This window comes from Electrophorus electricus, chromosome 12, assembly GCF_013358815.1.
Source record: "Electrophorus electricus isolate fEleEle1 chromosome 12, fEleEle1.pri, whole genome shotgun sequence".
Taxonomy (NCBI): domain Eukaryota; kingdom Metazoa; phylum Chordata; class Actinopteri; order Gymnotiformes; family Gymnotidae; genus Electrophorus; species Electrophorus electricus.
This window is the reverse complement of record NC_049546.1, coordinates 3,626,043-3,647,212: the sequence shown is the minus strand read 5'-3', so window position 1 is coordinate 3,647,212 and position 21,170 is coordinate 3,626,043. Positions and strand designations below refer to the sequence as shown.

Genomic DNA, 21,170 nt, shown 5'->3' with positions numbered 1-21,170 from the left:
GGCTCAGTAGCCCCTGTTCCACTTCTGTGCTCAATGTCTTATCATGGACAGTATTGGAGCAATCAGATTGGTTTGTGATTTTATTATAAGATGTGATCGTGTTATTAATGGATGGTGCGGTCTGTATCTATCAAGCCATTACCGCACTGGGAAAGCTTTTGTTGGATTTTGTGCAGCTTGTGTCATTGAAGAAGTGAGTTATGACCTCGGCTCAGCTGAGGACATTGGAGGCAAAACTATTTTTCAGAACTGTGATGTGGGAGTTTGCTTCTTTCTGCACCCTTCATGATTTAAAGGCTGAACTTTGGAGGTAATTCAAATGTCTTCATAACTGTGTGTGTGTGTGTGTGTGTTTGTGTGTGTGTGTGTGTGTGTGTGTGTGTGTGTGTGTGTGTGTGTGTGTGTGTGTGTGTGTGTGTGTGTGTGTGTTTGTAGGACTCAGGAATCAGCATTGGTGATATCACAGAGAGAAAGCTCCTGAGGGAGAGGCTGCAGTGTAAGCCCTTCCACTGGTTCCTCCAGAATATTTACTCTGAAATGAGAACATACACCGACACCATCGCCTATGGTATGGTGAGTGCATGCTTTCATGTCTCTGAACAATGAGCTGATTTGTTATATAACTGGGCAGTAAGGATATCTGTACTGTTCAGATCATTTCCACTTTCAAGAGTCTAGATGCCTCGTTTGAATCAATGTGTTGCCAGGTAAATTTTCCTTCCCAATAGTGTATAGTAAAAAAAAAATTAAATACTATATTCCTGTCTGAAGGCAATCTCTATTAACATTTGTAGTTCCTCCATTTGTTACAATCGAAGGCTGGCAGGGAAGTTGGCTAATTGCCATTCTTTTGTGGGGTAGAATAATTAAGAGCTCCACAATGAGGACAAAGACAGGCTAAGCTCCAGGGCTTTCTGGATAGCATATTGGCCATTAGCAGGCAGAATGAGAGAAATGGCTTCAGAATTTATAATCTGCCCTTTTCTCTCTGGTTGTTGTGGATAAACAGAATTGGCCTGATCTGCTAGTTTTGACTGTTTGTGTGTGTGTATGTGTCTGTGTGTGTGTGTGTGTGTGTGTGTGTGTGTGTGTGTGTGTATGTGTCTGTGTGTGTGTGTTTGTGTCTGTGTGTGTGTGTGTGTGTGTATGTGTCTGTGTGTGTGTGTGTGTGTGTGTGTGTGTATGTGTCTGTGTGTGTGTGTGTGTGTGTGTGTGTGTCTGTGTGTGTGTGTGTGTGTGTGTGTGTGTGTGTTTGTGTGTGTGTATGTGTCTCTGTGTGTGTGTGTGTGTGTGTGTGTGTGTGTATGTGTCTGTGTGTGTGTGTGTGTGTGTGTATGTGTCTGTGTGTGTGTGTGTGTGTGTGTGTGTTTTTGTGTGTGTATGTGTCTGTGTGTGTGTGTGTGTGTGTGTGTGTATGTGTCTGTGTCTGTGTGTGTGTGTGTGTGTATGTGTCTGTGTGTGTGTGTGTGTGTGTGTGTGTTTGTGTGTGTGTATGTGTGTGTGTGTGTGTGTGTGTGTGTGTGTGTGTGTGTGTGTGTGTATGTGTGCGCACAGCTAAAGAATGACTTGAGGCCGGATCTGTGTGTGGACCAAGGGCCAGACTCTGACAACATCCCTATCCTGTACCTCTGCCACGGCATGACTCCGCAGGTTAGTGGTCAGTCTGCTCTGTATTGCCTGCCCCTGACTGCCGGCCCTTTCCTAGGTCCTTTCTTTGGCTAATCTGGGTGTCATTCAACAATAAACTTTGTAAAACTTTGTTAATGTCCTGAGATGCTGCCTCACTCTACCCCTTAATGGATTGCTGCTGTTTTGGGTACACTGTCAGTCCTAAATTGTACCCAACAGATCAGCAAGTGTAGAAAAGCACTGATTTTGTAGTGCCAGCAACTATCGAGCTTCAAGCGGAAAGCTTTAATCTTATGTGAATTTATGCCCTCATCTTATGTAAATTGACTGAGTGACTCTCAAATGACTCTGCCTATATCTGTCATATTTCATTGTGCTTTTTGGAAAAAGTGATCTGGTGCAAATTCACTGTCCATCAAGATGTTTGGAATGTTCAAAAACTGTGGAAAGAAGTGAAACCAGCAACACTCGGTGACTAGAGTATTCAAATCCACACTTCATTTTAAACCAACATGATTCAGCACATAGGCTTTAATCAGGGTTGAAGGGAATAACGGTGGCATAGTAGCTGTTGTAAAGTAAGAAATGTTGGTGGTTTGTCTTTTTATGTTTAGCTCTTGGCTCTTGACGATCTATTTTCCAAGACATGTAAGAACTAAATAACAGCTGAAAGTTGCTTATTTCAGCTCTGTATTGGCTGAATCTGTAACATCCTTAGTTCTGATTAGAAGATTCTATTAAGATGTGGATGTTGCACCCATTTTAGCGGTTGTTTATAAATTATATTTCCTATTCTTTGTGTATTTGAGTTTCTATGCAATCATTATTCCCTTCAAGCCTAATGAAGGCCTATGTGCCAAAATGTGTTGGTTTAAACTAAAATTTGGATTGGAAATCTCTAGTCATCAATTGTTGCTTTTGTTTCTTTTTTTCTATATTTCATCATGCTCTTAGTGCTGCTCAGTCATAAACATACACTTAATTTTGAATAATTGGAAGCATATGCATGGATATTATTTAGTTATTTCCACACTAACACATTATTAGTTGGAATACATTATGACGGCAGCAGAAACAATAGAAGTTGCTCTACCGTTCACTAGGCTGCACTGGCCCACGCATGTCTCAGCTGTGAGCTGGCAGGCTATTTTAAGCAATGCCATATAGGAATACTCCATATGGATTTAATATAGGTATGATAGGCAAATGGCATGGCATAAGGAAAATGAACAGAAAAACCACGAGTGTAAGATTAAGCCCAACACGTGAACTGCGCTGAACTAAAATAAGTGTGTTATTTTGGATATTTTATTATGTTGCTTTTTATCTGTAGTGATTACAGAGAGTGTATACTTACAGAAATGCATTCATATTGTCTGTTTTTGCTTCTTTCTGATTACATACCGATTTACTGTTGTGAGTAATCGTGAAAATAATTATCTTGCTAGACGACACATTATGTACCAGCTGCGCAGCAGTTACAGGCATTAAGTGGGAAAGTGTATTTGTACATCTCCATCTTCTCCGTACTCCAGGTAACAGTCAGTCTGTCATCTACAGCCTAGTTAGGGCAACAATATTATAAATTGTGACTCAGCATATGTCAACTGTTGCTTTTATGGAAAAGTCATTCACTAGAAAGCACCTCTCACTTTTCCTTGTGATGTTTTATATCTCCTGGACTTGCATTTCTGTGTGTTCCTTCCATATAACAAATGACTGCAGTGTTTCATGGAGACATGCAGGACATGTTTTCTTGTCGAAAAGAGAAGATAGGCCTCCTTTCACTTTAATCCATAAAGCAGTTCACTATTTGTCAGTGAAACTCCACTGGCCTCCTAGTGCTGTTTTATACTGCTTGGTAATACTGCATAAACTATCTTCGTAAATACCAGCACAACCATCACAAAAAGAGTTGCCCAGCACTCTGTCCAGTAGGGGTAGCTCTCGCTGGGAGATGAGGGTATATCCAGAGTTAACTAATGATTGTAGATGATAAGGTGCAGTCCAGCACTGCTTCCCCGTTATTGGGCCACAGCCAAGAGCTGTTGGTTCACCAGGAAATCAGTGGGAACTGAGGTGTCTAGTGTGATAGAAACAGAGAGAATTTGTCAGTATGATTTTGTCCGTTCAGCAGAAGTACTACCACCTACTGATTTCATGCATATGTCTACACACACATGCATAATTTGAGGAGACAAACTGGTGCCAAGCAATGCACTGCAGTAGTCCTGTAGCCAGCTAACAGCTTTTGAAAAATATGTGTGCATTATCTGTATAGCTTGTGAAATGCCACTGTTTGCCTTCACTAGTCCATCAGCTCTGTCCTAACTGCAGCCTGAAATAGCTAGATGGTTATCTGCTCTATGCTTATGCTGTTATATGCATGGCATGTACGGACAGAAGCATTATTGCTAACATTTGAGAGATGTACACTGTTTCTTGTGTTTCTCAAATTTAGGAGATTTCCTTCTCAGCAATTACACAGTTTTGGTTCATTTAAATGCGTCTTCTGTTTGCTCTGAAAGTAAAATAGCCATGGAATTTTAAAATATTGTGCATATAAACATAACAAATAGTAATGATTGACCGATATATCGACAGGCCAGTATATCAAGATAATATTGTACTTTTTCAGGATATCGTCATCACCCACCAAAGAAGAAGAGGATGATATCCAAAACAAAATCATGATTAAGACAAAGTTGACTCGTATGATGGTAGTGGCATCTATGCATCATTTAGTAACCGCATGTCAAAGATGGTGATAAACCTTATTTGTTTATTAAATTAGAACATTTGTTTTCTAGTTTCCATGCTTAATTTAGCGTTTATTAACATTTTATGTTAAAAATAACTGAACACAAACACAATTTTAAAATTTTAGTATACTTCTTTAGCTGTGTCTGATTCACAAATTGCAAATAGTGTTAGCTATTTCACTTTGCAAAGTACATTACCAATGGTTTCATAATTAAAACAGTTATTAAACAAATATATTATCAGACATTGCACATTTATGATCAGACAATCAATATGAATCAGTTCTGTTCATTTAAAAGTTAATTCAAAATTAATTTCTCATCATTAAAGTTCATTTAGCTCAGTTTTTGGTTTCAGTGCATCAGCTCTGTGTTGAGTGCTTTAACACTTTGGGTATGGTGAATGACATGGCTGTCGGGAATGATGTGCTATAACTACTACCTTATTCCCTCAGCTACAAAATATAGCAGAGATTCCACTGATGTTTTTATCCAAAGCAACTTACAAATACAACTGAGTACAAGTTGAGAGTTAAGGGCCTTGCTCATGGGTCCAACAGTGCCAGCTTGGCAGTGGTGGGACTTGAACCAGCAACCTTCCAATTACTAGTCAACTACCTTACCCACTGAGGTACCACTACTCACTGCCAGTCAAGTACCTTAACCACTGAGCTACCACTACCACATGTATAAACTGGAGTTTTGTTAATTTTTGTTATGATTGCTGTTTTCTGTGAAATTTACTAATGACTGTTGAAGAGTGACTTTTTCAGTTTTCTATGAACCTTTCTTTGTCATGTTCAAATGTTTTGTGCGACTATTACACTCGCTACACTGTACATCTTCTTAAGATGTGAAGAGCTCTCATTTAAAAATCTGAATGCATTTATGGTTCAGTTAGATGTTTCACTTACAAAAGCTGCAAAGCCATTATGAAAGGCAAATTAGTTTAAATTAATTTCTTATTGTGCTTTTTAAAATAGGGTTACTGTAGACTGGTGGTCACATGTTCAGGTGAAACGTTCAGAGTTATGTTCCTAGAAATCCTTTTGTATACAAGTAAAGCATAGCAGGCTGTTAGTTGTGTAGTAAGGTTGTATGAAAGCTGATGAAAGCTGTGTAATATTTGCCTTATATCAGTCATTGGCCACACTGATTTACAAATTGGCTTTGAAAAACCTTTATTGGTTGACAGCTAATGAATGGCATTTATCTTGTCTGTCTGTGGATTGTGATCTCCCTTTCACATACAGCATTTTCTTCCATTAGTTTAGCAGCAATAGAGCACTACAGCACTGAGCATAAAACCTGTTTCTAAGGCAAGAAAACTATGTGAAGTTCTTCTCTTTTGGCTTTTTAGATGTCTTTTTTTACTCCTTTGCCATTGTTTTACTCTTCAGTGTTGGTGAAAGGCTCAGAAGGATATGAACTGTTCATTTTGTGAATACACTGTTGCTGTGGTTTTCCCCTGTCTGTTTATCCTTTGTGTCCACAGGACCTTTTCCACTTAAAAAAACCCTTTTTAAGTTGAATTCGTACCTTTCCAGAGTCCACAGATTTAAACAGTTCCCAGGGGGGAGAGGGAGAGTGCTGAACATCTGCTGGTAAAAATAGCATACCATTGCAAGTATTGCAGAAAACATATTCTGCCTCTAGAGACACCAAGATCAATATCGACTCGCTTCTGTCAAGGAGAGCGCTCTCCGTGGGAACTGCGCTGCTGCTTATTTTAGGCAGCAATTCTTAGCGATGCTTCATATGTTTGCAAGTACAACTGTCTGTCTTTTATGAACAAAATCCACACACTCGATTCTTTTGCATATGTGGGCTCCTTTCCCAAAATCATCACCAAAATTAACATTTTCATATGGCAGAGCCACTATCATTGTTTTTTAGCACTTACAGCCAAGATTATCTGATTGCTCTAATGCCTCCTGGGGTTATTGTGGAAAATATGCCTAGAACCGGTCACATGGTCAGTGAGTCTAAAAAAAGTGACATGAAACCTAATGAAGGCTACTCCAATGCTTTTAACAACACAAGGTTTTAAATAACCTTACAAGCCTGAATATCCTGACAAGGCTTTAAATATTCCGACTAGCCTGAATTCTCCCAGAAGGGTCTTGTTTTCCAATTGGTACATGGACTAAAGTATCATTGTCAATGATTAAAGAGGCTTAGCGGGATGATATTTGCATTAATGATCCAAAGCAAGCACATAGCATGTTAAAGGATTTAAAGCTTCCAGTTACTATCACCACATGCTGCTCCTCAGATATCTTCATTAACACACAAGGCAGTTAATTCCACATGAATTTTAGCATCTGTTTTTGTAAGATATTGTAAGACCTGGAACAGGTCTTGTATTTCAGACCAAAAGGCACTGCCAAAAGCTGCGCTCTGATTATCATCCAGAGGACAAGAAAGGCGTAGGGAACGAACATTATCATTCAATAAATGTAACCTGTCTTGAACAATCAGTCCCTCATTAGCCCCATAGTGTCATAGTGACAGTCAGCTGAGTGCATGGCCTTGAGATTGAAAATTTAAGTCACTCTTTCTTTTCGTGTTGCACAACTGTATAATGAGTAAGATACCCACCAGTTAGTGAACATCTTTAAAATGTTCACACAGAAACACATCTCCACATTCACATGCACATTTTTTTTTTTTAATTCATGCTAAAATGTACTTTTCTACTTCTTTAGGTATGCATGTAATGCCTTTAAGTTGGAGAACTGAAACCTGCTTTCCTGGCTTGTTTCAGAATGTGTACTACACCAGTTCTCGGCAGTTACGCGTAGGCATGTTGAGTCCAACCATCGACGACGACGATAACAAGTGCCTGGTGGACGTGAACGGGCACCCGCGGCTTCTTGAGTGCAGCTACGCTGGGAACAAGCGTATGAAGCTTTCTTGGCTATTTACTCAGGTCTGCTCCTGGCCCACAATCCCCTGCTCCCCTTCAACATCCTACTGCAGGCTGAGATATGCTGCAGAGCAGTCACATGATGTCATATGTGCTTATCACACAATCAGCTGTCACGCTAATGTGTAGCACATTGCAGCTGTAATTCATTAAACAAAGAACAGTGAAAAAAAAAGAAAACATAAGCAGATAAACAAACCAAAAAATGTTTTTTCACTTTATGTTAATAGTAGGATGTAGTCTCCCCAAAGCTGTGAACTATAGTTTTAACTCAGAATTAATGAATCGTTGTACCCTGCAGAGTAGTTACTAAGGAAGCTAAAAGCTAGTGATGTACTGAACATGTTAAAGGGGTGGTGTGTATGGTCAGACTCTACAGTTAACCTGCAGTCATTTTTATTCCAAAAGGCCATCAGCATCCTCTTTACATTAAAACCCATTATTCTTCAATGAACCACTGCCTCCTCATACACTGCATTTGGTCTTGCCTGATCATTATAGCACTACTGCTTTAGTAGAAAATGTGGAGCTCTCTGTCCAAGTCAGAAAGGTTTTGTGAATGTCATCTTCCAAATGGTAATCATTTGCTTCTACTGACTGTGCATTTGTTTGTACCAGCTGTTATCATCCATGTCAAGATGAAACTGAAAAACATGAGACTCACTTGGATGTTTATCAAATATTAAGCATCTAGAAATCCAATGTACTTTCTGTGTGCTAGTGCTATGTTCTCTATACGTCATCTAATTAAATTCCGATTCTGGTCTGGAATATTGCAGACATCTCCACTTCCTCTGTTCGCCTCTCATCTACTTCCCTCAGTAACACGAGCGGAATAATGTCTGATCCATATATTGGGTCTGAGACAGAGATTAGTATTCCAGTCAGTTTATGTTGGGAGCTGTCATCTCGAAGGGTGTGAACTGCATCCCAACTGTTTATTGTGGCCATCCTCTTAAGGGAGGAGCTAGAGAGCACCAGCACAGCCCAGCACAGTCATGCAGCACTACTGGCAATCGCAGCCAGGTCCAAAAGACATCAGTCTGGCCCTGGGGGGAAGGTCTAACATTAACTCCTCCAGATGAGGTGACTGCGTCGCATGGCCTTTTGACACACGCAGCTCACGGGGCCCAAGGTGGAGAAAAAGTGACCAGTCCCAGACTCTGAATCGCTGATAAGGAGGCTAATGAGAAAGTGAGTAGTCTTTGGATTCAAGGGACACACTTCAAAAGGAGTTAGAAACAGCCTGTTTTTATCTAATGTCTGTGCATATATTTCTGTCTGCTTGACTTTATACCCAAAAGCATAATTGTGCTTTCCTTAACAGACCTGTTTTCTGCTGAGATATTTAGTTTAAGAGCTATTTAAGAACATTTGGTACTGCAGCTGGGTAACAGTAATGGGGATAGGATTCATCTGAAGAGTGATGTTAAAGTGAATGTAACATGAGCACATCACACAGCACAGCAGCAGCAGCTATGTGTGAAGTCTGAAGCTGGGTTACCCTGAGCAGGACTCGTGATGTAAAGTTTTGACATGCTACTCCTGCACTGCGCCAAGCATAGCCTAAGACAGGTGTGGCAGAGTTCAGAGGTTCCAAAGCTCAGAACAGCAGTCAGCCACTTTACTCTAAGTATAAGATATTTTTGATACTTTTGGACTGATGCAAAATATAGATCGACCTGTTTGATTATGGTCAGGTTACTTTAAAAAGTATTAGGTTCGGTTCGGATTGTTTTTCAGTTGATGTGTTGATAGATTTTAGGTAACAAGATCGTATTTGGGTTTGGTTGTAGTACAGTAGGCTGGAGCAAGCTGTGACCTCAGCATTCCATGGAATCTCAATTCCATTTTAACTATTAAATATCATTAAATATTTCTGTAACAAGACTCTGGCCCGTTCCATGTGGACAAACAGGAGAGCTAAACATTAGAGGGATAACATGGACAATACATAGGGTTGAAAAACTTTTATTCTAATTACACCGCTATTAGAAGGAACAAACTTGCCATTTGCTGGAGTTCTGTAAAATAATGATAATTGTAATAGTCTTACATTGTTCAGGGTGGCCAACTGACTATGAAGATAACGATTAAGTTAATGTATATGTGTATGTATAGATATATTTATTGTAATAAGGTAAGGGGAGTTTGGGTTCAAAGCATATACCTACTTTGTTCAGTGATTGTAAGGGTGACGACTCAAAAGAGTCGTGCCTAGAATTGAGAAGAATTTGTAGTCTTTGGTTCACGTTATTGGAGCAGGTAATTTTCCAAGTAGAAAGGGGGAGGATAAAATTGTGATTATTGGCTTTATGTGTCTGGATATGGGTATATTTATTTTAATAAGGGAATTTTGGATAATGGGAAAGTGTTTTAAATGATAGCCTTTATTTTGAACCATAGGGGAGAACTATTATGAATTTAGTCATTTATGTATCTGGAATGGTCCGGTCTAAGGGGCGAAGACTAAATATAAGGAGTGGCGTTGGAAAGCAAGAGAGAGACACGTTGATTGAATGCCATAATTGGAAGCACGTTAGGTTACCTTATTTGGATTTAATTCTCTGTTGACGTTGATGACTGAATTTATATATATATTTTGTCAGCTTTTGGCATCATGCTCCTGTCACTGGACTTTTTGGGGAAAAGAAATCTCCATCATAATTACTACCAGAATCGCCCTCTGTTTGGTCTCCCCCCGCTATCTTGTTACATTAAATGGTACTGTATATTATAGGTACTGGTTATTATAGGTACTGTATATTAAATGGTACTGTATATTATAGGTACTGGTTATTATAGATACTGGTTATTATAGGTACTGTATATTCAATGGTACTGTATATTATAGGGACTGGTTATTATAGGTACTGTATATTAAATGGTACTGTATATTACAGGTACTGTATATTAAAGGGTACTGTATATTATAGGTACTGTATATTAAATGGTACTGTATATTATAGGTACTGTATATTAAATGGTACTGTATATTACAGGTACTGTATATTATATTGAAAGCCTTTGGTGTTATTTCCAATACAAATCACTTTCATTTGATTTCATTAAGGAAGACTGCATATAAAGCAATCACACATAAGTGGAATCTAGAAGAGAATAAAACCCCTGTTGCACTGACTAGCTGGCTGGTTTGGATTAACGCTGTCTGCATAATTGCCCTGCAAAATCAATGCAATGGACCCCGAGGGGTTTTAATGGGGCATGCCTGATTGTGCTTTAAAGATAAGAGAATGGGTACTGATTTCTAAACAGAGAGAGGAAGTGTTTGTAATTTCTTGAAATGGCTTTGGGTAGGAAAAGGGGTACAAATCCATTCCTACATTCACATTCACTCACTGTCCATATTTAATTATCAATTATCGCAGCAAAGCCCTAAATAAGAAGCAGCAACTTTAAAGAGAATAGTTCTTTTTTTTCCCCTACTTACTCCAAATGTAGTTGATTAGACAAGTTTGGTGTCTAATCAACATCATCCAATTTTTCTTTTAGTTTTGTAGCGGAACTACAAGGTTAATGCAGTTAATGAGTAATATTATCTTATTACCCATTATTGTTAATTAATCTCAGATACATTATCTTATGTGATTTTTGACACTGTACAGCAGTTATCGATAAAAAATAGAGAAAAGTATAGTTAAATGTTGTACTTGAAACTACAGTCACTTTTTTGATTGTTTTTAATTTGTTTTATGAAACTGTTTATTACAAATATTATTAACCCCATAATGTCTTTTGAATGAAGTTTGTTGGGAATTTACCATGCAGTTATGCACAATGCTAATTGGTGGGTGTATGCTATATTTCCCTTACTAACTATAATTGCCTTGTAGCTCCAATGTAAAACGAAAGCAAAATTTGGACACCATACATGGCGTAGCTAAATGACTACATTTGGGGTTGTTAAAATATTGTGTAAATTTAGGATTTGTCTAACTATTCCTTCACATGCATGTTTGATCCTGAAACCATCACGTTCTAGCTCTTCAACCATAGTTACGCTCCATGTAGATTTGCACAGTAAGGCAGGAGGAATGCTTCTGTCTTTATGAGATTTGATTTTGGATGTGGGAACATCTTCGCCCATAGCTCTGACTTTCATCTCTCAGCTGTTCCCGCGAGGCCCCCTGAGTAGTGGATCATAGAAGATGCTTGAAGGCTCTCATTCTCAAGCATAACTGTTCTTCTGACATTGTTCTGTACATGGCTAAGGACTCCACGATTAAAAAACATGATTTTCAAGGTTCTGTTGCAGTGCATGATGTATTTACTGTCCATAAACTGTATATTTCAAGACCTTTAGACAAGATTTTGATATGACTCTGATTCAGTTGTTCAGTTATCCCCTAACCCATAGCTCTCTTCACAGAGAGCAGGTGCTGTTATAGATTAATTTTACAATATCACTAGTTCTGAAAACTTTTAATACTCCCACCTTTACTGATAGTTTGACAACTAATAAAAGAACACCACAGCAAGGTCAGGGAACCAAAATAAGATCTCTCATGGTGATCTGTCTGCTTATGGTGACCTCATCTCTCCTCCTGAAACATGAGGCTACCATAATAACGATTGAAGCATGGTGACCCCATGAGGTCATAACGACTTTCTGGTGACCTCATGAGATTTTCTGTCTCTTTTAGGGGGGATCCATACAGAACAAAGAGTCAAGCCGCTGTCTTGAGGTGGTTCAGAGTGGCGAAGCAGAGTACGGTTATAAGCTCACCTTAAAGAAATGCACTGACCAAAAATGGACAATTACCAACATACTGACTGGTAAATTTCTCTGAGATTGTGAAACAGTGGTGAATTTCGATATGACACTGGATTTTTGATTAAACAAGACTAAAGCAAACTTTTTCCCTTTATATACCAAGGCCATGTTTAGAAAGGCATTCAAATCTGTTTTTTCCTCATATCTAGTGCTATGTGTATCTTGAATTCTTAAGTAAAGTGTGACATGGATGACCTTGTCAGCCCAGCAACATTATGCTGACACAGCCCTTCCCACAAAGAATAACATGTTGATCATTTATGTAAACAGAAATCAAGCCACAATACAAGAAAAATCTATTCAAGCATCGTTGTTCTCTGTCTAAACATGGCCTTGGTGACTGGCGAGTACTATGTTATGCTACTGGAACCTGTAAGCACCTTGATGTCTTTGTCAATCAACTGAAATACATGGTAAAAATCTCTTTTATACAGAATTGATTTAGAGCAATTAGTGAGTGTTTTCAGAATTGCTTGAATGTATTTTAAGATTGTATGTCATACAGCTGTATTGAATGAGTATTTTTGCTACTGTGTAGCATGTGCTTGCAACATTCCCATGTTCGTTTTGTCTGTTTTTTTCCACCCTCTTGGCATCTCAGGTGCGTAGCTAATGCATATGATGAAATTCAGTTCTACAGTTTTGAGGGGCTTATGTCACAAAATGATATTTTGTAAATGTAAATAGTATTTATAAGAACTTTAATAAAAATGTTGAAAGAAAAAATATGACATTCTTTACTGTGGTGTTTTGGTTCTATATTGCTTTGTTCTGAGCCTTTTTTAACTTTTATCCTGGTATGGACTCTGCTTTGACGCCCATAAAAGGAGCTTTATGATGGGCAGAGATTAAAGATCCTCCTTAACAGTGCAGACAAAGCCATTTTCTGCACAGTGATAATAGTAGTTCTCCTTCTTTAACACCCTGGAGACAAACCTTCCACATTAATCAAAAGTAACTTGAGGGGTCATATACCTAATGGAGGCATTAACCCATTCTAGCATAAAGAGCATTAGATGATTGTAAAGCAAGAATGACTTTGAGCACTATCTTTAAAAAAATAAATAAATAAATAAATAAATAAATAAATAAACAATAAGATGAGATGTAGAGAGCCATTTAACCCTTTAGCTCCACCAGAATCATTTCATGAAAAATACACTCACTAACTTGTGAAACCAAGGCATTGAGATATAGCACAGGTGACTGTTATTGGTGGAGTGTATGAAGGAAAAAAGAGTACAATATTTGTGTATATATAGGACTGAACCCTAGGAATAATTGTAGCATCCGGAATCTTTTATGGCGAAAGTCAGATGGAGACAGGGCCAGAACAGACTACAGCATGGTACCTTTAGATGGTACGATACGTTGAAGTACATTTCAAACATTTCAAAAGCTCTGCTGATGACTGAGGCCAGACAAGCACCTATTTTCTGGCAAGTGAAAAGGTGAGTGCTTACTGATGCTGGTGTGCACCCAGCAGTATATGACTGGGAGGTGCCCCTCCACGGATAATCGCCATCTGTCTCCCTCACATGCTCATTAATGCTTCTGTGTTTTTTCTCTACTCAATAGCCCTATTAAGATTTTTTTTTAATCTGTGTTCCTGGTCATTATATTTGCCTTGGCCTAATGATCTTGTTGAGCAAGAGTATGTCTGTTTACTGTCTGTCTAGTCATATACTGAGATGTATTTATTATTTTTGATATCCTTCCAGATAATTCAACTTGTGATGACAATCGTTTTCATGGCCTCAATGTCCTATGAGTTCACTTTGAAAAATATTACACTGGATATGAATTCCTATACAAAATACTCTAATTGAAACATTTTAAATCATACAGAAGCACAGTGAAACTTCTGCAAGCTTTCTCACTGATGCTACAATCTTCATCACATCTAAAAAATATCAAAATTTCACATCTGAAATGAAAAGATCACCTTTGTCCTGATAGACCCTGAAGATGAAGAACTAAAATAGGAAATAGATCGTTAGGACACTGAAGGCCACTAACATGTTAAAGCCTCATTCAAAGCTAAAATACACAGAAGACCTTTCGGCTTTGTCAGAGGTTTAAAGTATGTGTACACTCCCTCTTGATTTGAAGAGGTTCTACTTTTGTATTTGTGAAAAATGTATGTTCCCTGCAGTATGGTTTGACCTCTTAAGGTCAGCACAATCCAAACTAAGCTTCTCCAGTAAACTGAGAACATTCTAATGTTAGAACATTAGGATGCTGAGAAAACATCTTCACAGAGGAGACCCTTCTAAAGACATCCCTAGAAACATACACAGGCTCACAAAGCCAGAATTTGGATTTTTTTCTGTGTTCAAAAAAAGACATCCCTGTTTTTGGGAGGGATGGGTGGTGTATTTTAGGTTTTATCTTATATGAGTCACTTCAGCAAAAGTAAGACATTGAAACTATAAAAAAGAGTATAGATATGCATGTGCAAAGGTAAACAGATTCACAGAGGGATGAATAGAAGCTTAAAACCAAGACCAAGTCTTAAAACCAAGACCAATTCTAAAGGTGATCTGCTAAAATACTACTGTAAATTAGTGCTAATGCCAAGGGAGATGTACATAGCTAGAGACACCTGATATTCAAAGGCTCAGTTGTTGATGACTTCAAACAAAAACAGGCCCAACAAGGCAAGGTTATTTACAATTAGCACTGACCACAGGGCACAACTGAACCTTGTGCCTGCCCTGATGATGATAGTGTTGAGCTCTTTCCACACTGGATTGTGTTTTATCATTGACTTACCAGATTTCATTTATGCCCCTAGCTTGTTAATTTTGAGCCCCTTTATAAATCAAGGTTACTGGGGTGGAAGAGCCTCCATTTTGCTGTTTATGTGATGACAATATTAAAATGTTTTTCACCAGTAAAAGCCAGGAGCCTCTTAAGTGATTGTTACCATTCCAGGGAAATGTCAGGTCAGCAGTTGCTAACCTGGAAGTTAGAAGAGGCATCACCTTCTGACATTAATAAACTACAGTATCTTCCAGAGAGCACACATTATGTGATTTTGTCTACTGTATGCAGCTCTGTAGATGGAGCAAAGCAATTAAGAATTATAGTGAATACAAAAATTACTTTATCAACCTCACATAGCAGCAAGGGAATTACTTTTGGGCAACACAGCAATTTGCTTAACCTACTAAGTGCAGAATATGCATCATATAATGTATTATAGTAAAAGTAATGTCAACTACAAAGCACTGCCCACTTTATTAGAAACAAAGTCTGTAACCCATCTGATGCCATGACTTATTTGAGTTATCCTTTACGGCCACAGGACCACTGCAGGGTTGTGGCACATTCTTATCAACATGTGTAAAAAATCTTTTTTTAAAAAGGAACACTACTGTTAACCATTTAACCAGCACTTAAATGTGCACACAGAAAACTGAAACAGGGATGAAGTGAAGCTAGGGAGACACAACCCTAAAAACACACATACATGCCAACAGTTTGTAACTGTATACTTACAAAATACACCTTTACAAGTACTTTAATACACAGATACACTTAATAGAATGTAGGTTAAAAAAAACTGGGTGTTTTAGTGGCTGGTTATCCTACATTACTGTACATAACATGACTATATTTTGTGCCAAAATATAGGCTTTAAAACAATAGCATTTAGTGGTGGCATATCCCATACATTTATTTTATTGGTTTATCTTAGAAAATAATGTATGTTGCTGTTATTTGATGTCCTGAAACGAACGCTCACTAGCTTCCTAGGGCATCGTCCCCATGAGTCTAAATATCTTTTTTTTTTAATATTTTTTAAGTTTAAAGAAAGTCCAAAGACAATGTTCACTAGAAAAACTGGTATTTGGAGAGCTCTGCTGTATTCCTACAGTGTTTTCTGAATGTCCAGAGCTCAGAAAACACAATCACATAAACCCACCAGACCCATTTACTTATGCCTCCAAGCCATATATGAAAGTTATTCTTCTGGCTCTACGTTGTTTGGAATGGGACCAGTGAGATGGACTGTATTACTGAAAATATTTGCAAATTGTGATACTTGCTGAGTCCCAAAGCACAGAAGTTAATTCTGGAAGGGACATATTTAGTTTTAGTGGAGGTGTTCATCTCAAACCTAGGCTACTGCAACTCGCTACATGCTAGTCTTCCTCTAATGGCCAACAGACCTCTACAACTCATCCAGAATGCAGCGACATGACTAATCTTCCATCTTCCGAAGTTCGCACGTCACGCCACTACCGCGTTCCCTGGCTTCGAGCAGCTGCCAACATCAAATTTAATCCCCTGATGATTGCCTATGAAGCCAAAAAATGAACCAGCCCCTCCTAATATGACTACAATGGTCAAAGACTTGTCTGTACCTTGAGTACTGCAAACCTAAAGTACGTCACTGTAAGACATTAATCGAAACTATTCTCTGTCCTGGCTCCCAGATTGTGAAACAAACTTCCACTGGCTGTCAGGAGAGCCTCTGGACAGCAAGAGTTTCATGCAGTTTCATGCAGTTTCCGTTTGTCGTATACTGGAAACTATACTTCATACTACTGCGGGGACCAGTATCTAGTATACAGTATATACTGAGTGCAGTATGTAGTATACAGTATACAGTAGACTATTTCAAACAGAGCCTTATTCTTATTATTTAGCATTTGGAAAGAAAATGTACTGTGACTGGCACCTAGTGGTCACTATAAAAGTCGCCTAGCCTGCGGGTAAGGGCGTGGTATAAATTACATTACAGCATAGTTATTTACAGAATATATGTTTTGGAACACTGGTCACTGGCTTCTAAAATATATGTATAATTTAATCCTACAGTTATCTAATCCTATTCTATACAGACGTCACTGCTTAACAGGAACGTATGCAGCCTGAGATTTTACTGTTCAGGAACAATATTTCCGACGCACCTTGTGTATTTCCGGTGAGTTAAACGTTTACGCAAAGGTTTTACTGGATTCGTTTTAGTTTTTAAAAGCCGTGTTTTGACATGTCTCAGAATGCACTAAGAATATTAGCTACAGAAATTTGTAGTTTTAAAAAAACTCTGAGTGTCGGGTCGGTTTTGCGAATAGTTCGACCTTTCCTGAATTACAACAGAAACTTCTGTGACGCTGGGGTGAAGAACAACGTTGAGCAGCCATTCGACGTTTCCTTACTTGAGTTCCTTGTATGTCCTCTATCCAAAAAACCTCTTAGGTATGGTCCTTAATGACTTGTACGGTACCAAAATTAAAATTCAATCAGGCACATTTAAAATTCCTTTTTACGGAGAATTGTTTCTTGCGTTTTTCTAACTGCAGCTTAACAACAGAAGTACAGACTAGCTTCATGTGATATTACACAGACCAAATCCTGCATACAAAACCGAGTTACGTATTAGAATACTTAAGCTAAAAAGTCAAAGTAAATGTGTATAGAAAAAGTATTGAAAGTTTATCTTAAATGTTGTACTTGCACACAAATGCATTTTGCAGTTGGAGAAACATGGAACTCCGGTTACACATTTTAACATGGTTTGGCTGTTTTTAGGTATGAGGAAGCAACAAATGAACTAATCAATGAAGAGCTTGGCATCGCATATCCCATAAAAGACGGCATCCCTAATATGATTCCTCAAGATGCACGTTTGATAAAGAAGGCAGGGGGAACTGAAGAACCCACTCAATCTTAGGTGGATTTACCACGTTAACCTGTTGTTGTTCTTTTCTCATGCACTAAACAAAAACTGCTACAATGCTGTTTTCACTCTCTACTGTAACTGTACTGGTACCAATTCTGTCCTTATTTGGACTCATGTACTCTGCGAGTGTGGATGACAATTTCCCCCAGGGTTGCACAAGCACGAGCAGTGTCTGTTTTTATAGTCTGTTGCTGCCAGTCACAATACCTGTTTATGTTTTTTTCCATATGTGGAAATGGATGGGAATCAAGCTTTTCCGACACAATTAAAGTATTGGTTTAGTTGCACGATAAAGGTTTATTTAAACAATATAAAAGTGGTCAAACTTGCATTCCTGAGTATATCAAGCTATATGTAAAATCTTGAGAACACTTAAGTGTACTAATAAAGAAATTATCTCTGAATAGCTATGGGTTACACATTTTTTATTACCTCTTCATACTATAAATTATTATAACAATTCTGTGTGTGTGTACTGAAAACAGTCAAAAGAACACAAAGTTCAAGGAACTTGAAGTTGAAACATTTTTCATAAACAAATACACAACCTTGAATTTTGGATGGAGTGGTTTCTCTGCCACCAATGCTGCTTACTTCTTTGAATTCTTCTCCTCATTCCTTGTGAGCTTCATTAAAGGTGACCTTGGCTTGGGTAAATCCCCCTCTCCCTTTACCTTAAAGAAAAAAGACTCATTAAGTCGTGTCTGAACCACCTTCAGTTGGGTCAGGTCAGCTTTGGCCTTTGAAGGAAAACTACTGTCATTACTTGATGTATCATCCGTTATCTTAAGTTCTGGATGACCTAGGTATTTGGCAGGTTTACTGTCGTACTGATGTTCTTGTCTGGCTCTGTTAGGTAGACTCAAGTCCATTGCTTCCTCCATGCACATGGACCCTGTGTTCTGATTATGAAGCCTGAAGGAGGTAGCAACTGCTGGGGTGAAGAAGTTTTCTGTCTGAGTTGAAGCTTCAACTGTCTGCTTGCATGATGGCCTCTCTGGTGTTGATGACCTGCACAGCATGCTCTGCTGGTATGTTGGAAGAGCAGCAGCTTCATTCATGCTGGAATTGCTGCAGATGTCTACATATGAATCACAGAAGGACTTCTGTGTGATGAATAGGTCTTGACTGTTGATGTCCTCACATGTACTTTGGGACTCCACACCGTTTTCTTCAAATGGCAGCTTATTGCGGCTTTCACTGTGAGAGTACACAGTGTAAAAACGGGCAAGTTTGTCTGTGGAGGAGGACTGTGCTTTAATGTCATCTCTTACTGCGAAAGGATCTTGAGATGTTTGACGTTTAGGATGAATTTCCTCTGGAAGCAGGTTGAATATAACCCTCTTCTTTTTTCTTACCTTGTCTTTTGGTATTAAGCTTTCATGATATTTATCTACAATTGGCTGCATGTGCTCCTGTTTAATTGATGCTGATTGGACAGCAAACTCGAGCTTGTGTATGTCCACAGCATGATTACCGTCTTTTGGCTGTCTGCGTTGCTTTGGGGCTTTTAGTTTCTTGTGCTGTGTCAGCAAGAGTGGGACCTCTTCATTCAGTTTCAAGTATGTTTTTTTCTTCTCTTTTCTCTTCTTAATCATGGGCATTTGTGTAAAGATATTTGAGTCACAGCAACCTGCATCATCTTTCAGACACTTGCGATGTTTTGTCCTCAATTTGTCTTTATCCCACTTTTCCTTTTTCAGTTTCTTGGACTTTTTCTTAGCATGTTTGTGCTTTTTGCTGTCTTCAAAAGTATTAGCTAACAGAATGCCCCCTACTTCTCTCATGGGAGCCATCTCCTTCTGAAAGATAAAAGCAACAGTTTTGTACAGTGTTGACTTTGTCATCCACTTCTGATTTAGTTATAGTATAACATGTTAGTCACATTTCAGTTGTGATGTAAGTTTAGTCACATTATACTCAATTTTAGCTTTTTCAATTTTAAAATAACTAAAAAAAATGTAAAAAAAAAACAAACAAGTTTTTACTGGAGACAATTAACCGTTACTTTGAAATGTGAAATTGCTGGCCTCTTTATAACCGACATAAAATGCTGCCATATGAGAAATGACGAATTTTAAACTGACAAACGAAGACATTCAGCATACGAATAATCACTCTAACTGAATATGGCCAAATAAATGCTGCTTGCAATGTTCAATACTGTAACTTATCATGCTGCTTTTACTGTTAAAAACAGTAATATCATGTAGGTAAAGCTCGGCGTTAGCTAGCTAACGTTAGTTACGGTAACGTTAGTTACTCTACCAATTTAACACTTACAATAATGAAATGCAACGAGGCACAAGTTAACTTGACTTTTTTTTTTTTTAGTTTTTCTGTTTCATTTTAATAGAAATTTACGGAAAACTTAAGCTAGTTAGCTCACTTACCTCACCTGTTGACTATTGCGGAACGATAGCAACTGGTTAGGTTTAAAAATGATAAGAAATGAAAACTTCTTTAAGACGTTATATGTGAAATACTTTTTAAGTAGCTATGTAAAACCTTTAATTATTTTATCCGGATGAAGAAACAAAGAAATTACCTGGACAACGCCGGAAAGGTGACCGCCTCTCCTTCTATACTGATTTATTTTCGCGCACTTCTCTTTTTTGTCCGGATACTTTGAGCACGCACGTTGTAGCGGCGCAAGCTATATTTGGGCTAAAGAAATGGATAACATGTAACAAGATGGTAACACGTAGCTATATGGTGTTAGTGGGGTCAGCAGGCTAGTTTATGAGGAGAACAACGCAAAAAATGTGATTTTGTCCATTAATTTGGCTAATGTCTATTCACCGGTTGCCCGGGAAATGATGGGTAATTACATGAACTCTCTGCCCTCTGAATCAGTGCTACAGTCCTCTTTGCGTCACCAGAGGGTCGACAATGTTTCCTGACTGAGACATGTATTTTCTCACAAAAGGGGGCACCCTCCCCATTGTGGTTTGTTGTGGGAAAACGTCTTAAAACCTTTTTGAGCTGTATCACGTCAGCAAACAATAGTCAAAGTGATTTCTAACCTCTTTTAAGGCGGGGTTCAGTGAAGATATTGCTCTGAAAATACCTTTCCAGGGCACACTCACCGACGTCTGCACTGGTCTGACTCGGAGTCAAAATATAAAATCTCACTATTTTACACGGCAAACATCACTATTTTACATGGCTAACATTGCTGGACAGATAAAGTGACATGTTCAGCCACACTAGGTAGAGCTCTTGATTTCCCAGATTGCCCTCACAAAAATGTATAGAATTTTATTACTGGAAGAATACTAGTCACAAAACTAAATCCATTATTCAATTAGCTGTAAATACCATGGTATTTATGCATGCAAGCACATTATACATGTAAGA

At 38.4% G+C, this 21,170-nt stretch overlaps 2 protein-coding genes across 3 annotated transcripts in view; both read left to right on the top strand.

Moving 5' to 3' along the window:
- galnt18a (UDP-N-acetyl-alpha-D-galactosamine:polypeptide N-acetylgalactosaminyltransferase 18a) overlaps positions 1–12,757 on the top strand; it is a 43,178-nt gene extending 30,421 nt beyond the window's left edge. Inside the window, exons 8-11 of one of the 2 annotated variants that reach the window (XM_035531931.1) lie at positions 436–573; positions 1,555–1,650; positions 7,159–7,323; positions 11,985–12,757. In XM_035531931.1, coding sequence (XP_035387824.1) covers positions 436–573; positions 1,555–1,650; positions 7,159–7,323; positions 11,985–12,131 — 546 coding nt within the window. In that variant the 3' untranslated portion in view covers positions 12,132–12,757. The remainder of the gene's footprint in view (positions 1–435; positions 574–1,554; positions 1,651–7,158; positions 7,324–11,984) is intronic. The other variant, XM_035531932.1, reaches the window with a different exon arrangement.
- Positions 12,758–17,777: 5,020 nt separating this feature from the next.
- zgc:162634 (Trm112 family protein) lies at positions 17,778–18,216 on the top strand. Its single transcript, XM_027019652.2, has one exon. It carries the CDS (start codon positions 17,864–17,866, stop codon positions 18,077–18,079), a length of 216 nt encoding a protein of 71 aa, XP_026875453.1. The 5' UTR covers positions 17,778–17,863; the 3' UTR covers positions 18,080–18,216.
- Positions 18,217–21,170: the final 2,954 nt, after the last annotated feature.

Coding starts and splice junctions, on each gene's coding strand:
- zgc:162634 (XM_027019652.2), top strand. CDS start 17,864: ATGCTGTTTTCACTCTCTACTGTAACTGTACTGGTACCAATTCTGTCC.